Genomic DNA, 21748 nt, shown 5'->3' with positions numbered 1-21748 from the left:
TCCTGCCACTGCACACCAGCCTAGGTGACAGAGCAAGACTCTGTCTCAAATTAAATAAATAAATAAATGCTTATAACCTGATCTAAATGCTTATAATAATTTATGTTATAGCATTATGTCCCAGAATTGGCCATTGATTGACACTCTGAAGCATTGGAAGGTAGTTAACAACAAACTATAGGGTAATAACCTTTATTAATGAGCAGACAATATAAATTATATAAATTAACCAACCATTTTACCTTTCCCTATATTTAGAAATTTGAACTTATATTCTTTTTACCAAAATATCACTTGCCCTGTCTTTAAGGTCATGACATTTTAGAATACCGGAATTAGTAGTTATTTATGGATTTTACTCATAGAATTTTAAACATACTTGAACATACCAGAATGTCCAACTTTTAGTAGTCTCCATGTAGATTGTAGTACCATTCTATTTCTTTATGCAGCAAGTAATGAAAGTTTTCTTTTATGTGTTTGTGTGCGTGTGTTTTTCTTTAATCTGTTTTAGGATGGAGCTGTAGTTACACCCTCCAGACCTTTAGGGGACACCCTAACAGTCAGTGAGGCAGAAACAGATCCTGGAGATGGACTGGGCAGGACTGACTGTAGCAGTGGAGATGCTTCTCGGCCCAGTAGTGACAATGCAGATGTAAGCATTCAGTGTTCTAAATCTTTTTTCTTCTGTATTCTTCTTTACAGCCCCTTTGTAGATTTGATTTTAAGTGATGTGAATTAGAGGTGTCTTAGCACTTTTTACCATCCCCATTTTTAATGTACCAATTTGATAAACAGAAATCTGGATACTGTTGTATATAAACTTTTAATTCCAGAGTTCACTTTTTCCCTTGAACACCCATTGCCAACTGTTTCTTTTACAGGGATGGAATTTCCCAGCAGGCATCTTGTTTGTGGGTAGAGAAGTTACTAATGCCAGTGCATTCTTACTGAACCGAGAGACCAACTGTTGATATCTTTAAGAGCATGTTAATATTCCATTTGTGGTCAGAGTGACTCAGTCTTGAATCATGGGGCACTTTGCCATTACCAAGAGGAAAAACCTTAGTCCTGTTAGATAGGCTTCAGTTAATAGCCCAGGTTTAGTAACAGCACTTTCTTGATTAACCCAGAAACTGCCAGATGAACATGAATATCTGTTAAGATGATAATAAAACATTTTAAGCTGAATATGATGTAGCACCATAGACATATGAATACTTAACAGCTAAGTTCAGTATTACTTACTCAGTAATACTTTGTAAATTGTATGCAGTGATAGGAATAATGACTTAAATGTAGATCACCCTCTTTAAAAGTGATGAGGGAAGAAGTTTGAATGAATGTTTTGTAATTGTGGGTCATGAAATCAATTTTGTGGGTTTATTTCTTTTTTAAAAAAAGAATAGGAAATACAATGCTTTGCATATAGAAGAGGTGTCACTTCTTGGGACTTTTGTTACATATACACACATCTGCTATTTAACAATGTGAAGTTTCTCTCTTATTGAAGGTTGCTGTTGGGGGATTGTTTTGTTTTGTTTTGTTTTTTAAAAAGGAAGCCATGGTCTAAGCCATCATTCAGGCTATCTCTTGAGGCTTAGGCCCAATGACCCAGTTCCTCATGCAAAAAACAAACTGAGGATTTGTGGGTTGTTTTGTTTTGTTTTGTTTTTTTAAGATTGTGATAGGAGTCTTGTGATTGGGTTAGCTAAAGGTTTTAATGGAAAATTTCAATTTGGGCTCAAGGAAAAAATGGTAGTCGCTAATATTTGTTGGGTATGTATCCCATACACAGTGATAAGGTTTTATGTTCCTTAGTTAATTCTCAAAACAGCCTTATGAAGTAGTACTGTTGTTACTGTAACTTTACAAAAGAAAAAATTGAGGCCAAAGAGAGTTAACTAACTTTCCAAACTTATTCAGGCAATAGGTGATCTACTTCCACCTAGCTCCAAAATACCAGTAATCTAAATATAAACAAAAGCACTGAGGTATGAAAATGCATAACATTTTGAGAGAGCAGTGAAAATTTTTGGGCAACCTGGCATATTAGGGTTATAGATGGAATGGCTAGAGATTATCTTAGAAGCCAAAAATCATGAGTCCAGGTTATAAAGGGCTTCAACTTGTTCTAGCTAGCAGTACATACTGCTTTTGGGAAGGCTTCTCGTACTCTTCTTTTTGTTTTAGTGCTGCATCTCCTCGCTGTTTTCATGGCTTGTCCCTACCATGGGATGGGAAGTTCCTTGAGAGCAGAGGGACTGTCTTGTCTGACTTTATGTTTCCAAAGTGTAGCAAATTGTAGGCATTCAGAGCAAATGATGCGAATGAGAAATTTGAATTTTATCTTGTATTTAGAGGAATGTTACAATAAAACATGTGACTTAGAAATATAACCTTATAAAAGAGTGAATTGTTGGCTGGGAGCGGTGGATCACACCTGTAATCCCAGCACTTTGGGAGGCTGAGGCAGGCCAGTCACAAGGTCAGGAGTTCAAAACCAGCCTGGCCAACATAGTGAAACCCCGTCTCTACTAAAAATACAACAACAACAAAAAAATTAACTGGGTATGGTGGCACACGCCTGTAATCTCAGCTACTCCGGAGTCTGAGGCAGGAGAATTGCTTGAACCAGGGAGGTGGAGGTTGCAGTGAGCCAAGATCGCGCCATTGCACTCCAGCGTGGGTGACAGAGCAAGACTCCATCTCGGGGATGGGTAAAAAAAAAAAAAGAGTGAATTGTTTAGTATAAAAATAGGCATTCCAATCAATTAAGACTGTTTGACATGTAATTGATACTTAGTATTTGAATACACGAAATCAATGAATAAAGTGGGCTTTATCTTGCATGCAGAAGAGAGACACCATCAGAAACGTATCTGTGGAAAATAATTTGGAGTAAAGAGGGAGATCTGTAAGAAAAGAAGACTGCTTGGCTTAATAGGAACTTTAACAAATGTGTGCTGAATGGATAATAGTTAGCATTTATTCAATACCTACTTTGTGCCAGAGGTTGTACCCAATGCTTTACAGATACTCTTTTTTAACACTCATAATAATCTTAAAAAAGCAGCATCACCATTTCATAGGTGAGGAAACTGAGGCCAAATAAATAAATGAATATTGTGGAAATCCGAGTGAGAAATGATAAAGTCCAAGCTAGGCTATCTTCTGAATACATAACACACAGGTTTAGTTTCTACAAGTGTCTGTTTGAGGCTAAAGATGTGTTGCTTTTAGCTTATGGATTTCCATGTTTGTTTCGATTGTATTGTAAGTATGGAGGAACCAGTCTGCTTTTGTTGTTGTTGTTGTTTTAATGGTACTTTGAGTTGCTGTTTTACATTTTATCTTTTGAATCAGTGCTTTTAACTTTTTTCATTGTCTTCTCATTTTTATAAAATAATTTCCTGGTGGTGTTTGTGAAAGTTCCCTGCTTTTGCTTACCTTGGAGAAGGCTTTAAAGAATGCCCTGATACCCAGTTCTCACAAGAGAAGCAACTTGGTAACAAATCATCATCTAAAATTCAGAGCATCTATCATTTTGATTTTCAGTTTGTGAGTGATATTTTGAAAAATTATTTTGGAAAATTTTTAAAAGTAAAGACTAACATAATCCTCCTCAGGTCCCTGAGTACCTAGTCTCAGCAGTTTTGCTTGTACCCCCTATTCCTCACATCCTCCAAACACCAGATTAAAGTAAATCCAAGGCATTAGTTTATTAATATGTCTCTCTCTAAGAGATAAGAAGTTTTTAAAATATAGCTATAATATTATCAAATCCTAAGAATTAGTATTTTCTCAATACACAATTTTATTACCTTGTTTTATAATGATCTTTTTACAGTTTATTTGATTCAGGATCCAGTCAAGGCTTTCATATTGCCATTGGTTGATAAGTCATTTTAAGTCTTTATAATTTATAATAGTTTCCTTCTTTTTTTTCCTTGGCCTTTTGTTGTTGTTGTTGTTAAAGAAATTGGGTCATATGTTCAGTAAAACAATCCATTTTCTAATTATATTTTCATGGTTTCGTATGACATGTTCCTTTATCTAGATTTTCTTAAAACTCCTAGTTAAATCTACAAGTCTTGATCACATTAGGTTTGATAGTTGTTATTTGGAATAATTCATAGATGATAACTGTGTACATCTCATTATATCACATCAGGATGTGAATGGCTGTCTTACTGTGGTTGTAAGCTTAAGGTGTTTAGGTGATGTCAGCATGATCTCCTTCATTATAACGTTCCCTATTAAGCTTTTTTTTTTTTTTTTTTGAGATGGGGTCTCGCTCTGTCACCCAGGCTGGAGTGCAGTGACGCAATCTCAGCTCACTGCAACCTCCGCCTCTTGGGTTCACGCCATTCTCCTGCCTCAGCCTCCCAGGTAGCTGGGACTACAGGTGTCAGCAACCACGCCTGGCAAATTTTTTTTTGTATTTTTAGTAGAGACAGGGTTTCACCATGTTAGCCAGGATGGTCTCGATCTTCTGACCTCATGATCCACCCGCCTCGGCCTCCCAAAGTGCTGGGATTACAGGTGTGATCCACCACGCCTGGCCCCCAAGCTTTTATGAAATGTTTTCACATGCCATTCATGATCAAAATGCCTAGATCCATAGTTTAATTCAGCGTTTCAAAAGGATATTATTATAATTTTGTCATTTTTTCTGTATTTATTACATTGAGTTATGTTACAAGAAATGATTTCCCTTACTAGCTAATAGGTTACCCTAAAATATAGCTTATGCAGAAAATGTAGCGTAAATACTTCTCTTGATTCTTTTCAGAAGACTCTTTTCAGGAGAGATGATGCTCTTACAAACTCCAAAGGTGACAAGTGGGAAGGGTATATGTGTGTAATATTTTGAACTCATAGATTTCAGTATGAGTTACTCTTTTCCTTTCTTGGTGGGAGCATCCTCAAATTTTCTCCTGTGTTCTTTTGACATGCCCCTCTAATATCTTTGATAGCTTTCTTGCTTTTTGTGACAGAATTATTCTAATCTTTTATATATCTTGTCCCAAGACCTGAAAGTCATTCATTTCTCCAAGGTGGGGCATACATTTGAAACTGCTATTTTCTCTTGGTAACAGAAATATCTTGTGATACCACCAAGATATCTTGGTATATGCATAGGTAAAATGTATCTTCCCTATTGGCACTCATTAGGTCTCTGGTTCCTCATTTTTGTTGCTCTAAAGAATGTCTCCCATTGCTTTGGGAGTGTTCCTCATCTCCACAAAGTGAGTTTCTGCATCTCATATAGTTTATATTTTATACAGTCAGTTCTCAGTATTTGTGGACAGCATCTGTGGATTCAGCCAACCATGGATCAAAATATTCAGGAATAGAAATGCTGAATATGCACAGACTTTTTTCCTAGTCATTATCCCCTAGACAATACAGTATAACAACTATTTATACAGCATTTATACTGTATTAGGTATTGTAAGTAATCTAGAGATGATTTAAAATATATAGAAGATTTGCATTTGCAAATACTATACCATTTTATATCAGGGACTTGAGCATCCATTCCCCCTCAAACACTGAAGAACAACTGTATTAGGTATTATATAATACCATATAAATGTATTAAAATCCACCTTTCACATGAAGGGAGTAACAGAATAGTAGAAGCTTAACTGTTATAAGTAGGGCAAAATGCTTTTAACTTGGATAGAAGGGATAGTTTGAGAAGGTAAGGATTAAGGAATATAAATAAAGAGAGTTTGATTTTGACATAATGAGTTTGAGGTATGCAGTATATCTAGTTATTTGGTAGAAAAGTAACCTCCAGGCCTGGAGATTAGGTGAAACTGTTTTGTTGATTCTGTATTGTTTATCAATATAAAATTGAAAAGGTGAGAGAATAAGTGACTTGCCAAAGTAAGGAAAAAGTAGCAGAACCAAGTATTTTATGAAAGATATTTAGTAGTTGTAAATACAAATATGAAATTCAGAACAATTTTTTTCACACTTTTTTCCCTCATCTCCTTTTGGTGTGCCTATTGAAATGAACTGAAGATCTTGTTTTTTTCATTAGAGTCCCAAGAGTGGCCCAAAAGAAAGGATTTATCTAGAGGAAAACCCAGAGAAAAGTGAAACAATTCAGGACACTGTGAGTATGAAATCCATGCAATGATAGTGCTGTCTTTGGCTTTCCTTATACTTAAAGTATGGTATAGACACATCTGATGTTTACATATTTTATTTTTTATTTTTTGGAAAAAAAAATTAAAATTTATTAAAGAAGCTTAATAAAGATTTGAATTAAGTCAAGAGATATTCCATGGTTTGTAAGTATTCTTACGTTCCTTAGTATTTGTCGTGGTGGTAACATAAAATGTGCTAGTTTAACCATTTTTAAGTGTACAGTGGCATTAAGTATATTCACATTGTTGTGTGACCATCACTGCCAACCATCTTCTCCAACTGCAACTCGGTACCCAGTAAACGCTAAGTCTACATTTCCCCCTTCCCCCTAGCCCCTGGCAGCCACCATTCTACTTTCTGTCTCTATGAGTTTGACTACTTTAGATACTCATGTAAAAAGAATGATACAACGTGTATTTGTTCATGACTGGCTTCTCTCACTTAGCATATGTCTTCAGCTTTCATCCATGTTGTAGCATGTGTCAGAATTTCTTTCCTTTTTGAGACCGGATAATATTCCATGGCATGTATATACACCACATTTTGTTTATCTGTCCATTTATCAGTGGGTACTTAGATTGCTTCCACTTTTTGCTATTGTGAATATGCTGCCTTGCCTTCAGTTTTTGCGGGTGTTCATCAAGAAGTAGAATTGTTCGATCTTACATATTCTTAATTGCATGCTTTTAAGCGTCTGATTTTATTTTCTAATTAGATTTATTTACAGTTTTGTAGTAAAAGATACAACAGCATTTTGTAATGTTTTTATTGTCAGCAACATAAAGACTATCGAAAAATCAGAGACATCAAATCAGTTATAAAATCAAATTGTCTGACTACTGCTCTAAACTAATTGATGTTGTTTCACCTAATTTCTTTTTTTAAATTTTTAAATTTTTTCTTTTTTTAGAGACGGAGTTTCGCCATGTTGGCCAGGCTGTTCTCAAACTCCTGACCTCAGGTGATCCACCTGCCTCAGCCTCCCAAAGTGCTGGGATTATAGGCATGAGCCACAGTACCCGACTGGTTTCACCTGATTTCTTTTTTTTGGGAATATTAAAGACTTGAGGTTAAAGAAAATAATAAGAGTTGTTAAAAGGCAGAATTGTGTTTAGGAGACTCAATATGTAGTATTGCAACACTAGGAGGAAAAACTACAGGTACATATTATTCACTCAGTTTAAAACTTGTGGATCTGTTTATACAACTTCAGCTATAACTGCTGTGCAAATGACTCTCAAATCATAGGCCCACCCTTCTTTGCTGAACTCCATCCAGATCTTGCAATGTTAAACTGCTGTCAGATTTGAGCCAAACTCATTTTTTTCCTATTTCTTCCAAAATTTTTATTCCCCAATCCTATATGATCTTTAAGTTTAGTACGTATGGTCTTCAGACATCCTGTATGTATGTATGTATTTATGTATGTATATATGTATGAATGAGACAGGGTCTTACTCTGTGTATGTATATATGTATGAATATATTTGTGTATGTATATATGTATGAATGAGACAGGGTCTTACTCTGTCGCCCAAGCTGCAGTACAGAGGTTAACTGTAACCTCGAACTCCTGGGCTCAAGCTATGCACCCACTTTAGCCTCCCAAGTAGCTAAGACTATAGACATACGCCACCACGCCTGGCTAATTTATTTTGTTTTTTTTTTAGAGATGGGTCTCGTTGTTTTTCCCAGGCTGGTTTCAAACTCCTGGCCTCAAGTGATCCTCCCTCCTTGACCTCCCAAATTGCTGAGATTACAGGCCTGAGCTACCGTGCCCAGCACCCATGTTTATTATTTTATATATTAATGCCTCTGTACTGCTGTTTTTGTGCTGAATCCAACTTTAAGAGTTGACAAATGGAGGAGCTATTGCATGGGGAACTATCTGACAACCTACAATTTATTCTTAGAATTTTGTTATCTTTGTTTCTATAGCAGTGTTTGTGAGATTACTTGATGATTTTAGAGCGTTATATCAGTGATTTTTCAACCAAGAGTGATTATGCCTCTGTGGACATTTGACAAATGTCTGGAAACGTTTTTGATGTCTAGGACTGGGAGGCTGCAACTGGCATCTGGTGGGTGCATAGAAGTCAGGGATGCTGCTAAATGTCTTAGAATGCACGGGCTAGCCCCTACAGCAAAGAACTCTCTGGCCCAAAATGTGAACAGTGCCACAGCTGAGAAACCCTGCATTATACATTTATGAAAATTAATTAAAAATGAAAAAATAGAGTTCGATGATAGCCTTCAATTATGTATCATTAATGGAAATCTTGGGTTAGTACTTCTCAGGTATATTAACCTCTCTGCTAACTTTGCCTTATCATTTCTGCTCTTATTTTTCCTTTGTCCTATTGCCTTCATTCAGTTTTTCTTTAATTTTTTAATTGTAACCATTTATGTAAGCCAACTTTATTTTTTTCTGTAAGAAGTTCTAAGTGTGTATGTATCTTCTGTACACAGAAGTGTACAGAAAGTGTTAAGAGTCAGATAACCAAGTGTATAGTGAGCAAAAGATATTTACTGTTTCCAAGGGGAATGTTTTCTTCCCCCCTAAAAAAAACTTGTTGTGTGGTCTTTTTCTCTGCCGGAGTGGTTCATGGCCTTGAAAATTTGTGAACCCCTACTTTGAAAATAAAGTACTTCAAAGGAAATAAACAAAAAGAAATCTCACCATTTAAGTGAACCATGTCTTTTTGATGGGTTGGCTTTATTCTTTTTCTAAATTTGACCACCAGATAATTTTTCTGTTTCTTTTCCCTGAATGTTGCCAGGACACTCAATCACTTGTCGGAAGTCCCTCAACCCGTATAGCACCTCATATTATTGGAGCAGAAGATGATGATTTTGGTACTGAACATGAACAGGTGATGACTTTTTTCTTTCTAAAAAATAAATTATTACTTTTCTGCAATGTCTGATTTGTTGCAAAAATGAGCACTTTCTGGAGATTAAGATAACATTTGTAAGGATTTGAAGCTAAACCTTAGAACTAATAGCTCCTTGGGTTAATTGCTTATTTTAGCTTTGACCAACAGAAACGACCTTGCTTTTAAAGCCAGTGAGAGGTCATTGATTTATATTTAAGTACTTCATTTTATTGGGGTTGAGTGTGTTTCTTAAAATAGTATTTTTTTAAAAAATTTCAAATCCCAGTTCATTGGTGCTATAAAGGAATATGATTAGCTAGATTCTTGTCCTTGTATCCTGTGATCTTGCTAAATTCACTTACTATTTCTTGGTGCTTTTAAAAATAAGTCTTTTGGAGTTTTCTACATAGATAAATATGTTGTCTATGGTTTTTATTTCCTTATTTTCAAGCTGTTTATCTTTTATTTCTTGTTCTTGCCTTTATTGCACTGGCTAGGACTTCCAGTATGAGGTTGAATCAGAGTGACAACACATGCTTGCCTTATTCCTGATATTAGGGAGAAAACACTCAGTCTTTCATCATTAAGTATGATGTTAGCTATAAGTATTTTTTAGAGGCTCTTTATAAGGTTAAGCATTATTACATTAAGGAATACCTCTGGTTTGCTGAGAGTTTTTATCATCACTGGATGTTGAATTTTGTTGATTGAGGTTATTATGTGGTTTTTCTGATTGTCTATTAATATGGTAAGTTATGCTGATTGATATTAGAATATTAAACTAGTCTCACATTCCTGGAATGAACCCCAGTTGGTCATGATGTGTTATGCCTTTTATATATTGTCGGTTTCAATTTGCCATTATTTTACTGAGGATTTTTTACATCTTTGTTGATGAGGGATATCGGTGTGTAGTTTTTCTTTGTGTAATACCTTTGTCTGGTTTGATAGTTGGGGGTAATGCTGGTCTTTAGAATGATTTGGGAATATGAAAATTGTGATGCTAGTTTACATTATTATTGTTTTCTGTGTTCAGTATATTTAGGGATTATACAAATATTCTAGGATTTGTCTTACTTAAAATCATACATCTTCATTTCCCACCATTTCTGCAATTAGCCCAGAAGAAAAGGATAAACAGCTATTTTATGATTGGGCAAAAAGCCTTCCACTGCATTTCTAGAAATGTTGTTAGACTGTTTTTTACATACTGATTTGTATGCATCTGAGCTACTTGATAATCATCTCCTAAATTTCCGTTCTCCCAAAGTGGTCTTTCTTCTAACCTATCCCCAAGAGGTGGTTAATGTTCAGAGATTCCATAGCTTCTGTTGCTAATAAATTTTAGTGAAATTTTTTATAGGGAGATCAAAGTGAAATTTGGATAACTATGTTCAGTTGAGCCTACTTTGCATTTAGTATTTGTATGTTGGAGTTACTGATGCATAATCATTTCTTCCTCTAGATCAATGGACAGTGCAGCTGTTTCCAGAGCATTGAATTACTAAAATCTCGCCCGGCTCATTTGGCTGTTTTCTTACACCATGTAGTTTCACAATTTGACCCTGCAACTTTGGTAATATATTTTACAATCTAGCAGATTCAGAGTTCTTCTGTTGATTCATATGCCATAGAACTTTTCCTGTCTATACGATGAGTGGGCAGACTTCTTTCAGTTTTCCATATAAAGACAGATATGAAAGATAATTAAAACATTATTTTTAAAGACTTGTTTATATAGTAATAACTACATCGTTTATGGTGACCTACCTGTTCCAGACATTCCTACTTAATGATGAACTAGCAAATTACATTTTCCATGGTTCCTCATTGTCTTTTTCATTCCTTTCTCCACTACAGCTCTGTTATCTCTATTCAGACCTGTATAAACATACCAATTCCAAAGAAACTCGTCGCATCTTCCTTGAGTTTCATCAGTTCTTTCTAGATCGATCAGCAGTAAGTTGCCAAGTTAATGTTGTAATCTTTGCCTTAGTACATGGAATTATTGTCCTCCTGCTTCCAATATTCCCTCCCATGTTTTTGGATTTTATTGTGCTTTCTCACACATGTATTATATTTCAATTATTGATTACTCTAGACATTTTTTTTTATCATTTCTAAATTAGTTTAGGCATATGAATTCTCACAGTAGGTTTTAGGGGATTTTATATATATATATATATATATAGACACACACACACACATATTTGTGTTTTTTGCATGTGCATAATTAGAGTGAGGAAATGAAAAAGGGAATACATATGATATTATATATATATATTAAGACCCAAGGAATAATACTTGAATAACTGAACTCTGGGTGGCCTCTTCGAAGTTTGGAGGCATAATTTTAACTAAAAATGGCAGAAAAGATTTCACTTACACTGAAATAAATGATAATGTTATATTTTGTCATTAAAAGTGTTAATAAGGTTTTTAAAGTAGTAAGTTTTATTATTAGTCTTCTTATGGGTAAATAGCACCTAGCCCTTAATGCATCCTGGATAATCATGCCACAGGTCCCTAGTCCTTTCACATTTGCAGTTCCCTTAGATGACTGCTTCATGCTTTTTCCCTCCTAAAACCCCCATCACTTCCTTTCCTAGTCCTTTCTCAGCTGATAACCTTGACCTTGTTGTTTCTCTGAGAAATTTAAAGTATATAGAAGAGAACTTCTACCAGGTGTATCATCTGCCTCCATTATACCATACCATGTACTCTACTCTTTCTCCTGATGCTATGGAGTGACTGTCCATCTTTTTTTTTTTTTTTTTTCGACAGAGTCTTGCTCTGTTGCCCAGGCTGTAGTACAGTGGCACAATTGCACCTCACTGGAACCTCTGCCTCCTGGGCTCAAGTGATCCTCCTGCCTCAGCCTCCCAAGTAGCTGGGACTACAGGTGCACACCATCACGCCTGGCTAATTTTTATATTTTGTAGAGTTGGGGTTTCGCCATGTTGCCCAGGCTGGTCTTGAACTCCTAGGCTCAAGCGATCTGCCTGCTTCATCCTCTCAAAGTGCTGCAATTACAGGCATGAGCCACTGCACCTGGCCTCAATTGCCCATCTTTTATCCAAGGCCAGCTCTGCTCCAGTTTACAGTGTATTTCCTTATACCTACTCAAAGACCTTACTCTAACAATTATCCTCCCTTCTCCTGCATCGTCGGTTTTATATTTTCTACAGATAATCATTCACATTAGTGTGCAAACATTGTTATTTTCCCTTTCTAAAAACAAACACACATTTTGGCTCTACTTCTCCCTCCAACTCCTGCCCCATTTTCTTTGTATGCCTTTACAAAATTGTCTAGACACTTTCACATTCAATTACCTACTCAGTGACTTTCCTAACCAACCTACTTAAAATCTCAACCCTTTCACTTTGTCACTTTTTCTGTTATTTTTGTCCATAGAACTTTTATTTAGTTGGTTTGTTTATACAGTCAGTCTTCCATACCTGCAGCTTCCATAGATTCAACCAACCATGGTTGAAAATATTCAAGGAAAAAAACAAAAGCCAATACCACAATAAAAAAATGAAACAATTTTTTAAAAATGTAGTATAACAACTATTTGCATAGCGTTTACATTGTATTAGGTATTATAAGTAATCTGGAGATTTAAAGTGTACAGCAAGATGTGCATAGGTTATATGCAAATACAATGCCATTTTGTATAAGGGACTTGAGAGTTCACTGCCTCTAGTATCCATGGGGATTCCTAGAACCAATACCCCATGTGGATATCAAGGGATGACTATATTCCTACTCTCCTACCCTGAATATAAGTTTTATTAGGCCAGATATTTTTGTTCTGTTTGTTCACTGCTGTGTCCCTAAACTGAACAGTTCCTGGGACATAGTGGGGTCACTTAGGTATGTGTTAAATGAATTAGGGTTCTGATCCTACTCCCATTGTTTAAAATATTGTGTTATTTTTATTAAAATAATTTACTTTCCTAAAAAAATGACAATATATTGAAGCATGTTTGAATTTTGCATTTCTTAAGAGGGCACCTAGCTAAGTCAAAACTTTATATTTTGCTGCACATGATCTATAAATCAATATTAAAGTATAAGAAGAATCCTTACACTTTGATTGATTAATTTGCTAATTATACTTTTATGCTACAGCTCACATTTATTTCATATAAACACCATCATACACAAATGAGCTTTTATTACTTTTTTTCACTTGAGCTAGAAGTGCTTTTAAGAAAGTTGATTTGAGCTGCTGCCTGTCAAAGAGAAAGTTTTAAAATCCATTTCACTTTTCTTCAAATGAATATAAAGAGATCTTACAATTTTTAGCAGTGACTTATTTTCAAATTTAAAAGTTCAGATCTTATAGGACTTGTTTAAATTCTGAAATTATATGACTTAAATAGGTATACAATACAAAATAAACAGGAAGAGGTTAAGATATTTTCTCTTAATGCAAAATAATAAAGTTTTCCCCTCCGTTAGTTTGGGGTGGGGGAAAACAACAGTCTGGTAATTATTATGCAAGTATTATGGGGAAAATCCTAGCTAGGAATAAGTAAATTCTAAGACAGTCACCTTATTTGGTTCAGTAGCAAGAACTGTAGATGGTTACTGGAGATTTAAAACTCCAAAAACTCAACATTGTCATTCAATATTTTCTCACTGGGAGTGTGACATAGTGAGGGTTCTTAAACTTTACATAGGAAAACGATTAGGAATATTATTGGTCTTCGGAATGAGCATCTCAAATATAGGAAAGAAAAATCATGGCTATATGTGAGTACATTTTTCATATGATAATATACACATAATTTAGGTTTTATCTATATTGATCTAAATGACATATAACTGATTATATTGACCAATGATTCCAGGAAGCCAAAGCCAGTATATTCATTAGGGTAAGTCTGTCACAAAAGCATTCAGTCATCTAGCTAAACGACTGTAGACATTTCCTTTATAGCATGATCCTCGGGAAAAGGGCTTATTTTCAAGTTTAAATAATAGAATGTTCTGGAGCTGTGAAATGTGAACGAATAAATGAGCTTGTACTTGATTATGCTTGTAGAGTGGGTATCCAAGTTGTATCCCCTTACTTTACACAAGTACTTATGTACATCTTGAAATATCTTTAGTGTTGTTACACCTTTTGTTTGCATTTCATTTTAGCACCTGAAAGTTTCTGTTCCTGATGAAATGTCTGCAGATCTAGGTAAGCTTGGAGCACTAACATCCTGGAGAATTACATCTTAATAGATATGTAGCTCAGCTCATCTGTTCAGGTTTTATCTGTCACATGGTGACTAGTTGATCACCTGAATCACAAGAGAAAGAGAGTCTATAATACATTGAAAGAGTAAATGAAGCCGGGCGTAGTAGCTCACACCTGTAATCCCAGCACTTTGGAAGGCCAAGGTGGGTGGATTACCTGACGTCAAGAGTTTGAGACCAGCCTCGCCAACATGGTGGAACCCTGTTTCTACTGAAAATACAAAAATGAGCTGGCATGATGGTGCATGCCTGTAATCCCAGCTACTTGGGAGGCTGAGGCAGGAGAATTGCTTGAACACAGGAGGCGGAGGTTGCAGTGAGCCGAGATTACGCCATTAACACTCCAGCTTGGGCGACAAGAGCAAAACTCTGTGTCAAAAAAAATAATAATATGGCCAGGCGCAGTGGCTCACGCCTGTAATCCCAGCACTTTGGGATCCACCGAGGCGGGTGGATCACGAGGTCAGGAGATTGAGACCATCCTGGCTAACACAGTGAAAACCTATCTCTACTAAAAACAAAAAATTAGCCAGGTGTGGTGGCGGGCGCCTGTAGTCCCAGCTACTCAGGAGGCTGAGGCAAGAGAATGGCACAAACCCAGGAGGTGGAACTTGTAGTGAGCTGAGATTGTGCCACTGCACTCCAGCCTGGGCAGCAGAGCAAGACTCCATCTCAAAATAATAATAATAATAATAAATAAAAGAGTAAATGAAATCAGAATTCTGGGATGAAATACATGAACTGCCCTGAAGAACTTGCCTCTGGCATATTCTAAGTTAAATTTGTAAGAAGTAGCATGGCTATGTTGCCAATTGTATGTTGCCCAGAACATACCTTTAGATAACATAATTCCTTTCATTTATGAAGAAAAGAGAAGACCTGAGCTAATTCCTGAGGATCTGCATCGCCACTATATCCAAACTATGCAAGAAAGAGTCCATCCAGAAGTTCAAAGGCACTTAGAAGATTTTCGGTAAGCTTAGTGGTGGATAGAATTTCATATGATGATCCTAAATTAATTTTTTTTAGGTAAGAAAAAGTTGCACATTAAATACTTAGCTTAGCACTAGATAAACCATATGGTCTTATTGTTATTAAAACATAATGAACATCTGGAGCCAAAGGGTTAGAGTGGAACTGAGAGTCCAGACTCTCCATTCCAGGCACTTTCAGGATCTGAGCTCAGTGCTGTGTCTATGCTAAGTGTGTTCCTTTAAGATATTGTATGTGTTCTTGGAGTCATTGCTTCTAGAATTTTTTCCTCTGGTATCCTAGATGACGTGGACCCATAAGTGGAAAAGTGACATTTTTCCTGTTCCTAGAAACCATAGCTATGGAGCCTGTGACGAAACGTCCCCAGAGTGAGGTAGTTTTTCTTTAGGCTACCTCAGGAAACTTCTCTATTCCCTTTAGGCAGAAACGTAGTATGGGACTGACCTTGGCTGAAAGCGAGCTGACTAAACTTGATGCAGAGCGAGACAAGGACCGATTGACTTTGGAGAAGGAGCGGACATGTGCAGAACAGATTGTTGCCAAAATTGAAGAAGTATTGTAAGTAATAGAAGTATATGTGGAAATGCCCTCTCTACTGAGATGCTACTTATGCTTGAAGTACCCTTTGGGCAGGTTTAGAAGAGCTGTCAGATCGTGTACGTGGAGCTGTTTATTTTGTCATAGTACTTGAGAAACTGGATTTTTTTTTCTTTTTTCTGATACTTTATTTTAGATAAATTTCTTGTGTTCCTTTTTCTGGGCGTTGGTAAATGGGTAACTCTAAAACTTCTAATCAGTGATCAAAAACAGGTTGATTACTTTCATTATTTTCAATTTATAGGTCTTGGAAATATTTCTTGCCATGAAACATATACAGTTGGTGACATGAGGGTGAAACAGATACGGTTCTTTAGGGGATCAGGGTTCTTTTGGTATTTTATTCTAGGGTGTGGCCCAAAGCATTAGGCTCTGTTCTGTAATTTCAGGTATTTGAGTTAATAACAATTTTTAAGGTCAGGCATGGTGGTGCACTCCTATAATCCCAGCACTTTGGGAGGCCGAGCGGGCAGATTACTTAAGGCCAAGAGTTCGAGACCAAGTTGGCCAACATGGTGAAACCCCATCTCTACTGAAAACCCAAAAATTAGCCAGGCATGGTGGCGCCCTCCTGTAATCCCAGCGACTCAGGAGGCTGAGGCACAAGAATCACTTGCGCCCAGGAGGCGGAGGTTGCAATGAGCCAGGATCATGCCATTGCACTCCAGCCTGGGTGGCAGAGTGAGACTCTGTCTCAAAAAAATAAATTAATTAGACTTTCATATTTCATTTTTAAACTTTTTTTTTTTTTAGGATGACTGCTCAGGCTGTAGAGGAAGATAAGAGGTAACATAACTGTTTTTTTTCCCTAGAATTTTAAGAAAAAAAGAAGCTATGTTTTTTCCTTTCAGTCCTAAATTACAATTTATTTCTTTTAACTTACAAATACAGTTTGTGGTCTCCCTCTGGTGGCTTGTATTTATTTGACTAATATTCTACTGCTGTCCTGGGTAGAATTCTCTTCTCTGTGCAATGACTAGATAATTCTTTAGTTTTTGTTTGATTCATTTCAATAATTCCAACCTTGGGGTTTTGGAAATCATTTGGTGTCTTTATTCTACCGACCCTCCCTTCTCAGAAGTCTTAATTTACTTCGTCATTTCTCCTCCAGTTCCACCATGCAGTATGTTATTCTCATGTATATGAAGCATTTGGGAGTAAAAGTGAAAGAGCCTCGAAATTTGGAGCACAAACGAGGTCGGATTGGATTTCTTCCCAAAATCAAGGTAAGACTGAAATAATGTGATAGCGCGTTCAGGCCTTAGAGCTTCTTTACATTTGGTTGCAGTGTCTTTCATCGTCTTAGTATTTACTTAGTCAGCAAATTAATGCTAGTCATACAAACATTTATAAGATACTATCTCTGTTCTCAAGAACCTCAAAATCTAGTTAGAAATCCAGACATATAAACTATTATTAGACAATGTGAAAAGTGAAATTAGCAGTTTACAAAGAGTGCTATTTCTGATTCTGTTCATGCCTTTTACTTTCCTGTACTTTGCCTGAACTAAATACCCCCTATGTTGCTACATAATTATTGTCATGAACATCTTTAGTGGCAGTAGAGTATTCTGTCAGTTTGTAATTATTTGTGTTTTTGTTTAGTGTTTACTAGATTGTAAAGCTGTATGAGTACAAGGACCTCCTTTATTATTGTATTTTCAACTGTTAGTAAAATGCTTAGTAAGTATTTGTTGAATGGATGAATGAATGGTTTTGAGTAAGTTCCTGGTAAATGTGCTATAAAATCACCCTTTGATTTTCCAAAGCTGTCAGTGATAAAGGGTTTGAAGAAAACATCTTGAGTTTGAGGTGTACACAGTACTGTGTGCGAACTTTTCATGAGTGCTCTGTGTGCACACACACGTGCATGGGTTTTCATTTACATTTAACAATTTCTTTGAACTAACCATTAGCATTACACTATGAAAATCGCAAAAGAAATTTACTCTGTTACATATCTCTTATTTTTTGTACTTCAACTCTAGCAAAGTATGAAGAAAGATAAAGAAGGGGAAGAAAAAGGGAAGCGAAGAGGATTCCCCAGCATCCTGGGACCCCCACGGAGACCAAGCCGTCATGACAACAGTGCAAGTATGTTGAAGTTTGAAGTGCTGCATTTTCACTACTCCAGGCCCTCTTCACATCAGAGGCTTCTTCAGCTAGAATGAATTTCTGGAGAAAGGAGTTGTTAAAATGATTTTACCGAACTCCCAATATGCCTTGTTTCCATTCAGTGTTATTTCTGAACTACGTACCCCCTATGTTGCTACATAATTGTCATAAACATCTTCTGTGGGCTGGGTGTGGTGATTCACGCCTGCAATCCCAGCACTTTGGGAGGCCGAGGCGGGCAGATCACGGGTTCAGGAGATCGAGACCATCCTGGCTAACACAATGAAGCCTGTCTCTACTAAAAATACAATTAGCTGGGCGTGGTGGCACGCGCCTGTAGTCCCAGCTACTCGGGAGGCTGAGGTAGGAGAATTGCTTGAACCTGGGAGGCAGAGGTTGCAGTGAGCCGAGATTGCACCACTGCACTCAAGCCTGGGCGACACTGGAGCGAGACTCTGTCTCAATAAAACAAAAAGAAAAGGAAAAAAAACAAAAACAAAAAACACATCTTTAGTGGCAGTATTCTGTCAAATGTCCATAACATAGTTTACTTACCGCTTCTGATTCCGTTTCCATTCAACTTATGTTTGTTAAATTAAAAAAAAAAAGTGTGTATAGATCTCTCCACCACTGTTTAGTCTCTTTATACATATTTACTTAGTCTCCATACTTCTAAAATTTCTCCACCTCTGCATTGTACTTTATTTTCTGATTTCCCTTCTGCCCCAGGCCCAATAAAAAGAGATCAGCTCACTTGAGAAGGCTGCAGGAGAAATAGGGATGGTGGTACCATGGGGAGAGGTCATGTGATGGTTCTTGTCTCAGGCAGTACCACATTTGAAAATACTGAAGCCAGGTGCAGTGGCTCTTGATTGTAATTCCAACACTTTGCGAGGCCAAGGCGGGAGGATCACTTGAGCCTGGGAGTTCAAGACCAGCCTGAGCTACATACTGAGACCCTGCCCCTACAACAAGAACAGCCAAAATTAGCTGTGTATCATGGTGGATATGTGTAGCCCGAGCTACCCGGGAGGCTGAGGTAGTACTGCTTTAGTCTGCGGAGTCCAGGCTGCTGTGAGCCATCACCTCGCCACTAAACTCCAGCCTGGGTGACAGAGTGAAACACTGTCTCAAAAAAAAAAAAGATACTGGCATGGTAGAGTGGTGGGAGTAGGATTGTGACAGTGAATGTCCCACACAATGAGGAGTTCTCCCTCAAATGCCATTAGTGCCTCTTGTTGAGAAACATTGAGAAGGTGTGAAATTTTCAGAGGAAATTAAAGAAATGGAGGATTTCACAGATGCTAACCGTGAGTTCCAAGGTATACAAAAGAAGAATTTGAGGAATTAAGAGATTAGGGTATAAAAAGCTGTGTGAGGGTGTAGAATGCTCTGGATATTGAACAGCTGAGTGGGAGTCTTTGGCTTCTTTTGGTGACTTTGTGAATAAGGATAATTAGCAGGATGGGGATTGGTCTGGATGGTCTTTGAGGCACATTATGATGATGAAGGTGTGAGTGTTGGGGGAGAACTAGGGTGGGAGCTTACTAAGAACTCACAAAAATAAAGACTTCATCTTCATTCTTACAAATGAACACAGCTGCATGTCTCTCAGTGTTCCTCCTCCCTCTGTCCACCATTGCTGTCCTTCTTTTCTCATGACCCTTCTTCTTTCCCTACATCCTCCTCTTCCTCACTTTCATCATCCTGTCTCATCCCTCCTCCATCTCATCTTTCCTCTACCTTCCTCTCCGTTTCTCTCTTCTCTTCTTCCTTCCTTCATCTGTCTGTCTGTCTGTGTTTCTCTGCGTAACAATCCACTTAAATATATATTTTTAGGGTCTACCATGTTTCACACATTTTACCAGATTCTTTTACATTGTCCTTTTTTGCTTTTAGCTAATTTGCAATACAGATTATTTTATTTATTTATTTTTGAGACGGAGTCTCGCTCTGTCACCCAGGCTGGAGTGCAGTGGCGCAATTTCGGCTCACTGCAACCTCCACCTCCTGGGTTGAAGCGATTCTGCTGCCTCAGCCTTCTGAGTAGCTGGGATTACAGGCGCGTGCCACCACGCCTGGCTAATTTTTGTATTTTTAATAGAGACGGGGTTTCACCATATTAGCCAGGATGGTCTCGATCTCCTGACCTCGTGGTTCACCGATGTCGGCCTCCCAAAGTGTTGGGATTATAGGCTTGAGCCACCGCACCCGGCCGCAATACAGATTATTAACCATCATTTTCTGTTCAGTTGGCAGAGCCATGGAACTACAGAAGGCGCGCCACCCTAAGCACTTATCCACACCCTCATCTGTGAGTCCTGAACCTCAGGACTCTGCCAAGTTGCGCCAGAGTGGGTTAGCAAATGAAGGAACAGACGCTGGATACCTGCCTGCCAATTCCATGTCTTCTATAGCTTCAGGGGCCTCTTTTTCCCAGGAAGGAGGGAAAGAGAATGATACAGGTGAGCTATTGCTGTGGTTCAGCTTAACTAAGCATCAAGATTTTAAAACAAACATACCAACTGAAAAATAGAATGGCAAGTTAATCAAGACTAAATCCCAGTTTAATTTAATTTTAACATTTTAATATGCTACAACCAGTAAGAAATCTATGCTGAATGATGATTTAAGTTCTCATTTGTCCAGAAATATTTATTAAGCTCTCTGTCAGGCATTAGCTTTGTCCCGGATGTTAACATGCAATAATTATACACAGATGCTTGCCTCATGCAGCTTACTCTCTTGAGAGTGATAGTCACAAATATAAAGAATGCAAATTGTGCCAAGTCCAGTCAAGGGAAGGTAAAGGGAGTATTGAGGGAACTGGTCAGTAGTTAGAGGCAGATGTGGGTATCTAAAGAAGACTTTTTAAAAATCTGAGATTAACTAGAGGTTTTATTTGTCAATGTTAATAGGAAGCCAGCTGAAAGAAAAGGTAGAATATGTAGGAGACAGTATATATGTAGTAGAACAGGGTTGTGAGGAGAGAAGAGATGAGATGTAGAGTGTATGTAAAGGGTAAGACTGTTTAGTGAGAGTGAGAGTTCAGTGAGAAGAGCAAGGGAATTTGAAGAGTAAAGAAAGATATGAAGTAATCGTTGTAGGTAATTGGGCAAGGAGCTTATTACCATGTCTTCATCCTTGTTTGGGAGGTGGTTCAATTTCTGGTAGTGACATGATCAAGAATGAGGCTCTGGGAGTGGTCCCTGAGGTGCCATAGAGGAGGCTACTAGGGATGAAGATGGCAAGGAACCAAGGAGCCAGGAGTTTGAATAGCTTAATATTCATGGCTTGTGAGGTCACCAAGTGTGATTTATATCATGGAGAGGAAAACTGAGCCACCAACCAAAGGTTTAGCATTGCTAGATGATTGTTGTGAGGAAGACGAGAATGTGATAATATCCAGAGCATGAGAGCCTCAGTGGAGCAAGAGATTATACAAGAAGACAAGGCCGGGTGCGGTGGCTCATGCCTGTAATCTCAGCACTTCGGGAGGCTGAGGCAGGTGGATCACCTGAGATCAGGAGTTGGAGAGCAGCCTGGCCAACATGGTGAAACCCCGTCTCTACTAAAAATACAAAAATTAGCCAGGCGTGGTGACATGCACCCGTAATCCTAGCTCCTCGGGAGGGAGGCTGAGGCAGGAGAATCACTTGAATCCAGGAGGTGGAGGTTGCAGTGAGCCAAGATCGTGCCAATGCACTCCAGCCTGGGCAACAGAGCGAGACTCCATCTCAAAA

General features: G+C 37.6%; 1 protein-coding gene across 6 annotated transcripts in view; it reads left to right on the top strand.

The window, feature by feature from the left end:
• ARHGEF12 (Rho guanine nucleotide exchange factor 12) overlaps nt 1-21748 on the top strand; it is a 154489-nt gene that overhangs the window by 96538 nt on the left and 36203 nt on the right. For all 6 annotated transcript variants that reach the window (XM_003253289.3, XM_030794742.1, XM_003253290.3 and 3 more), the window contains 12 exons: nt 515-655; nt 6056-6130; nt 8946-9038; nt 10507-10617; nt 10902-11000; nt 14199-14241; nt 15168-15273; nt 15714-15851; nt 16644-16676; nt 17002-17116; nt 17879-17984; nt 20258-20470. In XM_003253289.3, coding sequence (XP_003253337.2) covers nt 515-655; nt 6056-6130; nt 8946-9038; nt 10507-10617; nt 10902-11000; nt 14199-14241; nt 15168-15273; nt 15714-15851; nt 16644-16676; nt 17002-17116; nt 17879-17984; nt 20258-20470 — 1273 coding nt within the window. The remainder of the gene's footprint in view (nt 1-514; nt 656-6055; nt 6131-8945; nt 9039-10506; nt 10618-10901; nt 11001-14198; nt 14242-15167; nt 15274-15713; nt 15852-16643; nt 16677-17001; nt 17117-17878; nt 17985-20257; nt 20471-21748) is intronic.

This window comes from Nomascus leucogenys, chromosome 15 (assembly GCF_006542625.1).
Source record: "Nomascus leucogenys isolate Asia chromosome 15, Asia_NLE_v1, whole genome shotgun sequence".
Classification (NCBI taxonomy): Eukaryota; Metazoa; Chordata; class Mammalia; order Primates; family Hylobatidae; genus Nomascus; species Nomascus leucogenys.
The sequence above is the reverse complement of the archived record's forward strand: the minus strand, read 5'-3'. Positions and strand labels throughout refer to the sequence as shown.